The sequence below is a fragment of the Rhagoletis zephyria genome, unplaced genomic scaffold (assembly GCF_001687245.7).
Source record: "Rhagoletis zephyria isolate East Lansing unplaced genomic scaffold, Rhagoletis_zephyria_1.1 Rzeph_scaffold_18949, whole genome shotgun sequence".
Lineage (NCBI taxonomy): Eukaryota > Metazoa > Arthropoda > Insecta > Diptera > Tephritidae > Rhagoletis > Rhagoletis zephyria.
Window position 1 is genome coordinate 1 of NW_016176010.1, and position 9,558 is coordinate 9,558.

The 9,558-nt window shown below is 31.2% G+C and overlaps 1 protein-coding gene across 1 annotated transcript; it reads left to right on the plus strand.

Annotated features, from left to right (window-relative positions):
• Positions 1-5,727: 5,727 nt before the first annotated feature.
• On the plus strand, positions 5,728-6,079 carry LOC108380345 (protein turtle-like; the record flags this gene model as incomplete). The annotated part of the gene is made up of 1 exon (XM_017636712.1): positions 5,728-6,079. A coding segment is annotated over exon 1 (352 nt), but the record flags the coding sequence as incomplete, so codon positions are not given.
• Positions 6,080-9,558: the final 3,479 nt, after the last annotated feature.

Genomic DNA, 9,558 nt, shown 5'->3' on the forward strand with positions numbered 1-9,558 from the left:
TGCGAGTGAGTGTGTTTTGCTGCTGCTCTTTTTGACATTTTTATCAAAGAAAACTTTTGGCCTGCAGTCATGTCAAGCTAATGTACATTTTAAGTAGTAAGTGGAAAGAAAAAGTAAATACAACAAAAAGTTACATAAAACAGCAGCAAGCTTGAAGCAAAAATTAAGTAGAAGAAGAGCAAAAGCATAATGGCAGAGCATTCGAAGTTTTAAGTAGCAGCTTAAACAAAAATTTTAATGGGATCGCATAAGAGTACTTACAAAAGTATTAGGCGGTGTGAAAAAAAAATAATTTATTTAGTTAAATCTATGACAGAAAGGAAACAATGAAGAGAGGCATTTAATCGCATTTATATGAGATTAATTAAACTTGAGTTTCATTACTACATTTTCGACGGAGGTCAGTACGTTAGAGAAGTGAAGGATTCGGAGAATAATGTAGATTTATTTTTTAATTCAGAAGCCCTATCAGGCAACTCAATACGTTAAGTACATTCTATAGTCCTTCGTAAAGCAATTGTCAATTCTGGCAACTAACTGCAAATCCCTTTTCTATCTTTCGAAATACTAACCAACTCAACTTAACTTATTTTTAATATTTTTAGTGAGCTTTGTACCACGATTGTTTATTAGGAAAAATTGAAAAAGCAACAAAGTCTAAGCGGTAGAAGTTATAGCAGCTATTTCGGATACAATAAAGCAAATAAGCCGCTGTGGTGTAGTGGTAAGCAGTGCGCGCTTTCACACATCAGCACCTGGGTTCAAGCCCTGGTCAAAGCAACATCCCAAAAAATATAGGAAAAGTTTTTTCTTAACAGCGGTCGTCCCTCGGCAGGCAATGGCAAACCTCCGAGTGTATTTCTGCCATGAAAAACAGCTTCTCATAAAAATACAATCGCCGTTCGGAGTCGGCGTAAAACTGTAGGTCCNACTAACATATGTGTAAGCGCCAATCTATTATTATTATTAAAGCAAATAAGCAAATAAACAACCGTGGTACAAATCTCAATAAAAATATTAAAAATAAAAGAAATTTAATTTAAAACAGAAAAGAAAATTTCAAAAAATATAAGGCTGAAAAAATTTTATGTAAAATAAGTTTTTTTTAGAAATTTATAAAAAAAAAATTATAAAATAAGTTTCTTAAAATCGAGTAATATTCAAATATACAAGTATATGTTTTTTCAAATCAATAATATCTAAAAATTAGAAGAAAATTTAGTTAAAAACAAAGTAGTAATAAAAAATACGATAATAATAATGAAATTAAAAAAAAGTATTTTTCTTTTTAAAGTGGTATAATCTTAAAAAAATCTTTAAATCAAAAACAGAAAAATTAAGAATTAAAAAGAAACAAGTAAAATCGTCTAAGTTCTGCGGTTCACGCTCATTTTCCTTAATTCCATAATAACACTGGATCACAAATTTTAATTAAATAAAGCGTATATACATCACTTTTCGATAGCCCTGATAGTTTATGAGAAATTAATGGCGTATGAGTTATAGCTCAAGCAGCCACCGACGGAGCGCCCTTCCGTACCTGCCGTGCGTATCTACATATGAAATTGCTGTTGATAGAGGAAGAAGCAACGGCAACCTCACCATCATGTGGTAGTGAGTTTTCGTTAACACGAGAATCCCATAAAATAGATCGTGCCAACCGTCGTGCCGTACGGTTTTACGTCGGTGGCTGATCGATCTATTACTCAGGTGATAAGAGTATGTTGCTCATACGGCACGTACAAACATACGTACGTTCGACGTACGAATTTTACATTTTGTATTTTAAAAAATGATTCCAGATTCGCAGTCGGCTACCACAAAAACCTTCGATTGCAAAGATTTAACCGAATATAATCGGTTTGGATCGCCACATTGGATCCCTGGTCTATTTATTTATAAACGGAAAATTGTATTACCAATATTGATACCTCTTCATTTAAACAAAAATTATTGGCTCGTTCGTAATGTTGCCAATATATTCAGCAATTCAGCTATGGAGTTTTGTAGATATTCTGGAATTCCGTATTTCGCAGTGCATCATTTTGTAGCTTACAAGATGATAATAAAATTTTCCGGTAACAAGAGTGCACAAAATGCAGAAAAGGGGTTTACAAATTGACAGAAAAATAATTTACCGGTTGCGAAATGCTTTTCCCCAGTGCATAATAGAGGTGTTAAGCCCACTCAGCTTACACCTTTATCTCTTTGGTCCGAAACAGGACGTTTCCTGGGCCTACCATTCCTTGATCTTGACGACAACGATTAATAAACTAACTGATTTATGAAATGTAGAAAAGCAGAAAATGAGCCAAGTCACAAGTAAAACAAATATGATTTCGACAATCACTAAATCACTCTTGCTTTAGTTCAGATTCGGCATCTTTAGATGAAAACCTAAAAAGAATCCAATCCAAAGTATCTGCAGTATATATATAAACGAGCATATATATTGAAAATAAATTTCCTATATTTCCTTTTCCTGCCCCTGTAATGAGTAACTTTGTAAAGCGTTTACATGTATGCATGTAAACGTGTTCATATGTATGCTTAGTATATCTACTTGCTTAGTAATAAAAATCGATTAGTTACGTATACGACCCGTACACCCCATCTAAAATAAAAAATACTTCAATACATTTTTTTTTTTTTAAGTATTCATATGAAGAGTAGAGTCGGCAATAAAAGTTTGAAAAACCTTTTGAAAATTAGGATATTTGCTATTTTTACATAAATAAATACAAATCCATCAAGTTTTAGCATTTAAAATTTCGGCAACTGTAAACATGTCAGTCTATATAAATACGCATATGTATCTACACTTTTTTCCAAATATAACTTGACTGGCAGCTATTTTATACGCCTTTTGGCAAAGCCCATACATATCTACATGTGTATGTATATTGTAGTTCTTGGCATGTTAATTTGGTTATTCTATTTTAGTAAATTCATGCCAACTCCACCAAGCCATAGACAGACTCAGACTACAAATATTGTGAAATAGGTTGGTCACTTTGTTTGAATTACTTAGTTTTATTTTTTTATTTCTTTTTGTTGTATTGTCCAAATCGCATTGCATCACTGTTGACCTTTTTATGCCACGCGATTAGTTTGATACATTAACAAGGCAAATATTTGCGATAAATTTGCGTAGGCAAAATATTTTGATGAACATAAATACATACATACATACTATGGAAGAGACAATGGTTCTTTTTTAAAAACAAAAAATTTTTACAAATAAATTTCTATGTAAAAACGTTTGTAATGGGTCTCATGCATGGGACAAAGGCAGCTTAAGCTCCGATCCAAGTTTCAGTGCAAAAAATGAGACTAAGCTTCTTGTATGCCTACCATAGACAGGTATTTATGCCACGAGAAGTAACTGCTCAGCTGTCTTGTAAGTTGTCTGCCGTACCTAGCAAGACCCTCTGAAGTTGAAGTCAACATGAGTTTGGCCCACGTGCAGCCCTTCGAAGCATCCCATCCATCGCTAAGCAAACTATTTATCTAGTTTCTGATGACGGTGCCACCGATGGCCGAAGGTAGGCCACCCCAATATCTCTAGAAATATTGATATTTGGTGTTCTAGATTTTTTTTTTTTTTTGAAGGAAATTTAATGGCCTACAAGTTTGTGATGCAATTTTTCTGTACCTCTTGTTATTTACGAGATAGGCGCAAAAACCGGGAGTTTCATGAAAATATTGAATTTAGTGACCCGTAATAATTCGCTGGTGGGAGTTTGAGTTATGCCGCAATGGACACTTTTGTAGAATCTTCAATTCTGAAGAAAAGCCAGCATTGACCATGATTATACCATAAAATGCCGCTGAGCGATAGAATTTTTAAGAAAAACAATAAAAGTTTACGTGTATTTTTTATGGGAAATCTTTGCACGCTTTGGGCTAATACTTAATGTTAATTATAAGGGTTAACATTTTCAGGAAGTTTTTTTAGCTGTTTTCCACAAAATTTTGAGGTAGGATTGAAAACAGACAATAGTCGCAAAAAAAAGCACCCTAATGTACATACTGGTACAAATATTCACATGTACACACCTACAAAACAGAGTTAAAAATTACATCCACTTTAATGCCGATTTAATTGAATTAATGAAAAAAAAAGTTACACAAGCTGTTGAGTTTATGGGATGCGCTGCAATTAAAAGTTAAGTTATTTTTTTTATTAAAATTTGTATGTGAGTATAAGCAAATAATCCAAAATAAAATTTTACCAATGCGCTACGTAATGCGTGAATGCACACCTGAGTAAACATGAGTTTAATGGGCATTTCAAAAAATTAAATTTTCATGCATATTTGGAAAAAAAAATTAGCCAAATCCATTGAGCTGAGTTTAATGGAGTTTTATCAATGACATAGACTATTTCAATTTCGCACTTATTTTTTCGTATGTGTGTGTGTGTGCTATTAAGCCATGGATTTAAAAGACACAATATATTGGAGCGTATGAGTTAGGATAGTTTACTTAACAGCGCTGATTTAAGGTTAGATAATCGTGCTTAGCTGAGTTAGTAACAATTCAAGATAGTTCAGGTAATGCAATTTTTTTTCTTTTACTTAGTATTTTACATTACGGCCAGTTATCGTCCAGTTGAGCTAAAGTGGAACGGTACGTTGGCATTTTTGCACCACCCTAATGTATACACATAGCGACGTGCATTTCTTTAGATATCTCTCAATTGCCGCTGCATTGTAAATTAATCACCAACGAATTGATTAATACTCATAAATTTTCATGCTTTAGCGCCTATTGGTAGGCAATGAATCTGTTCATATAAATTTGCATACAAAATAATCGCTTTTATATACATAGGACCTACATATTTGCAACCAAAAAAGTTGAGTGCACTTTTGGTGTAATGAATATTTTTTTTAAGCAAATTGCACCTATGTATGTATGTAGTTTGTATGGAAAGTGATGAATTTTTAATCAAACAAATATGTATATAAGTATTTTTATATTAGTTAAATGCTTTAGAAAGTATTCGATTCCTGTTCCCTTAGAAACTATGCACTAATAGCAAAATATTATTCACAAAAGTTATTAGTTTGTAAATTTGAATGCAAAATTTTTACAGCATAAATATTTACTGTATGTGTAGTTGCTTGTGTGTGTTTTATTTCAAACTGCTTGCATACACATATGCACACAGTAGTATTTGTATGTAGTTAATCGTGCGTTGGTTAAGCAAGTAAAAGATACAAAAGAAAAATGTAGTTCATAAATTTAGAAAAATACTGAGAAAATACTTATTACTTTTTCAGTTTTATTTTCTTACTTTTTGTGTTGGTTTTACGAAATGTTATATTTACATATTTTTTTTTAGTCACAATTTTGCAACCTGCATTCCCACTGCATATCTCCATAACTCTTTGCGCAAGAATCATGCAACAAACTCGCTTGTAAAACTCTATTAATGTAGCTCACAAACATACATATGTACATACTCGTAAGCTAACTTCATTTTAATTTGTACATTTTTTATCTATTTTGTTTTTTTTTTTAATAAAATCTTTAGTTTCGTAATTATCTTACATTTACATATAAACATATTATTATTATTATTATTATTTTAATGTTTTTTTTGTTTACTTGTCTATGCACTCACAAAATACTAAAAGTCGTACTAATTTCATAAAATCTATTTCACATTTCTTTCTTCTTCAATGGAATTTTCTCTTGAAAATATTTACTTTATTGTTAATGCTACAAACAAAACAAAACAACAAAAAAAAACAACCAATTTCTTGTACAACGCTTCACTGCCAGCAGGGTTCCGATTTGCCCATCTACATATGGTACGAAAGCTATCCGGAACACATCGAAGAGGGCTACAAGGGCCGTGTGTCACGCGTCTCACAGGACTCACCGTTCGGTTCGGCTTCACTCAATTTGACCAACATCAAGGAGTCGGATCAAGGCTGGTATGAGTGTAAAGTGGTATTTTTAAATCGTGATCCCAAGCAGCATAAGAACGGTACATGGTTCCATTTAGACGTACATGCACCGCCACGTTTTAGTGTTACACCAGAGGATATTATATATGTTAATTTAGGTGAGTACAAACAAAAAAATATTAAAAATCATATAATACGTACTCATTGGTCACTTACTTTAACTTGAAATAAAAAACTGAACAACTTGAAGGTCTGGAATATATTTTTTACAATAATTTTCAAGTTAACAAGACTTCGGAGATTTCACCTTTTCTAGTTGAAAGTAACATCGCCTAAGTGAAAATAACTATATTTATGTGAAACTTCTTTGGTATCGATTATTATTCATACATATGTGCATACATACACATATGTACCTATATTAAAATAGTTTGCAAATCGCACCGACTTGTAATCGTATGATTTGCAGAAAAGATATAACAGTTACGATAAAATATCAAGATTTACGTGAGCTATACGGATTGAAAATACCCGTAAAAATCTTATTATTTCGATACCGTGGAAAAACTTTTTAAACCTTATCATGCTGATCTTTTAAGCATAAAAGCTTGTCTATCAATCCGTGTGATTTTCCATGTTTCCCAAAACTGGCTATATTTATAAGAATTTGATTTATGGAAATATCTTCAAATAAGTCCTGCTAAAAAAAGCATATTCTTTTCGAAAATATTTTGGCGTAGGTCTTAAAATAAAATACATTTTATTTTGAATACTTTTATCGAGCTTTGTACCACGATTGTTTATTAGGAAAAATTGAAAAAGCAACAAAGTCTAAGCGGTAGAAGTTATAGCAGCTATTTCGGAGATCACCACATCACCTCATCAGACTTCTTTTTTTCTAGACTTCAGCAGGGATCGAACCTGCGTACTCGATGTTAAAAGTCAAAAGCGTTAACCACTCAGCTATGTTCATCCCATAAAACTTCTACCTCTTTTTTTATTAAATTTTTAGCTTTTGATTATTTTTAATAGAGAAATATATTTTTTAAATTCAATTTTTTTTATCTGATTTTATATTTTTCTGTTTTTAATACATTTTTTTTTTTGTATAGTTTTTTACTTAAATTTCTTTTAACTTTTATGTTTTACTGTTTTAAAAGAAAATTCTTTGTTTTTAATTTAATTTAATTTGGCAACTTTTTTTATATATTTTTTCTTTTTTAGTGCATTTTCCTTCTTTTTATATTAATACAATACAATTTCATACAATTTTAATTTTATTTTTTTTTAATTTAAATTTCTTTTAATGATTATGTTTTATTGTTCTAAAAAGAAAAGAGGAAAAAAATTTAAATTTTGATCTAATTTAATTTTTTTAATTTTGAATTAATTTTCTTTTAATTTGCAAGTTATATTGTTTAAAAAGGATAAAATTTGTTTTAATTAATATAAATTTTTCGGAATTTTTAAATTTTTTATGTTTTATAATTTTATTATTTTTTCTTGTTTTATTTTGTTTTCTTTTGAGTTCGATTCATTTTAAGAACCTATTTCTTTTTTTTTTGTTTCGTTTAACTTTTTAATTGAATTCTCTATTGATTTTCTTATTTTATTATTTTATTTTATTTAATTTTTAGAAACTTTTATTTATTTGTTAATATTTTTTTTTTATTTTTTAATTTAATTGTCTTTTAGTTTTTATAATTTTAAAAAGAAAAAAATATATGTATGTATATATAGTAATTAAATTTAATTTTTTAGAAAAATGATTGTTAAAAGACAAACAGAGTAACGCTAAGACCTCCACGATCTTTCCATTAGTCCTTCGAAGGACAGAAAATAGCTTTAAATATAGTTGCTAGAATTGCCAAATATCTTAGGAAAAACATTCCTTTTGAGATAATTTCCTGCCATTCAGACCAATTATATTTGTGATTTGTTTTGAAGTACAACAATCAAGAGTTTTTTTTGCGAAAAGAGAGATCGTTTTTTACTTCTTCGAGAATGTGTTACATACATAAATGTATGTACATAGTGCCATTTTTCCGTATTCAAATACCTTCACATAAAGTTTTTTTCGAAAGAAATAATAAAAATTTTACCAAATAGTTTTTTCATTGAATTTGGTTATACATAAATATTTATCAATCCTTAATTTACATTAATCCCCTCGAAAGCAGTGCAGCAACGTACATATTTCATGAAAAAAAAATAATAATTTTTCTGCAAATTTTATCACACACAGTCGGTAATGCAAAAATATTTCGCAATAAATAATATTGCATAAAATTCCAAAGTAAAGAAATGCTAGCAATTTCTTCTACTTGCAAAATAAAATGCCATAGCTTACCTGCAGAAAAGCAAACATTCCACAAAGTATACTCATAAATATTTTGCCAATGCAATCCTCCAAACGATATGATAGTTCCGACAGAAGCACATAAATTTCTTTGGTAAACCTACAAGGAGAAAAAAAATCGAAAATAAAAACTAAAAGTAAACCAGTTGCGGCAACTTATATAGAATCTCTACGATTTATCCATTTCGATTTGTCATTGTCAACTTCGAAGCGGCGAAGCCACAGACACACAAGAGCTGTGCCATACATACTATGTATGTACAACAAATCAAAACTAAAATAAGCAAAAGAGTAAAGTAATATAAAAAAGTTAAAAGAACTGAGTAAAAATGAAAAACAAAAACAGAAAGCACCTTTCACAGTGAAGAATAGAAATGCAAACAAATTGCGGCCATAATCTTCACATGTGTACCCAAGAGCTTATGATGAACGTTGTATAGGCTACGAGTGTGCGTGAGTGTGTGTGTGTGTGTGCGCACAATTTGCATACATCAACTTCATATGCAGTCAGATGATGTTATGCGCCCATAAATATACTTCAAAACTACAAAATTACACAATTCTTACGCAGCCGCTCCTCTGCTGCTGCGTGGGAGCAGTACAAACACTTACACACAAATACATGCTTTTACGCATATAGCCTTTTGCCACAAAAATGTTTCCAAGGAAAAAGGAATTTATACACAATTTTTTCTAGTCCAAAATAAAAGGTGTATCTGTGCTCTTCAGCAACATAGCATTCCCAATTCGTCAGCTTACATATCTACATATGCTCACTCAAACGAGGCACCCACAAATCAGCGCGCACACACACGTTCACACTCTCGAGAGTACCTGTGAACCCAAATTCATCACGCTGATGGGCGTTCGTCTCTTATGCCCGCCCTGAAATGTTGTAACCCACTGCTACAACCGGATATTGAGTACTTTTTTCTTTGGCAAATTTTTGAAAGTACCTACATTTTGTCTATCTGCTTTTCGTGTCAATGCAATTGGGCTCCTATTGGATGTTTGTCAGTTTATTTGGTTCACGCGCGTGTGCCGAAATGTGTGCTGTCATAAATAGAAAAATTGCATGCCGGTCTGTTTGAAAAACCCACAAATTTGTCACTTTCAGAGTACTTATCCATTTTGTTGATTTGCAGAATAAACACACACCCGAAAGGGATATATATTTACCTACATATGTATGTATAGAGGCAGGTAGTTATTAATCCTAAGTCTGCTAGTTTTTGTATGAAATATCGGTTTTTGCAACTTTTTCTTGTTGTTATTAGA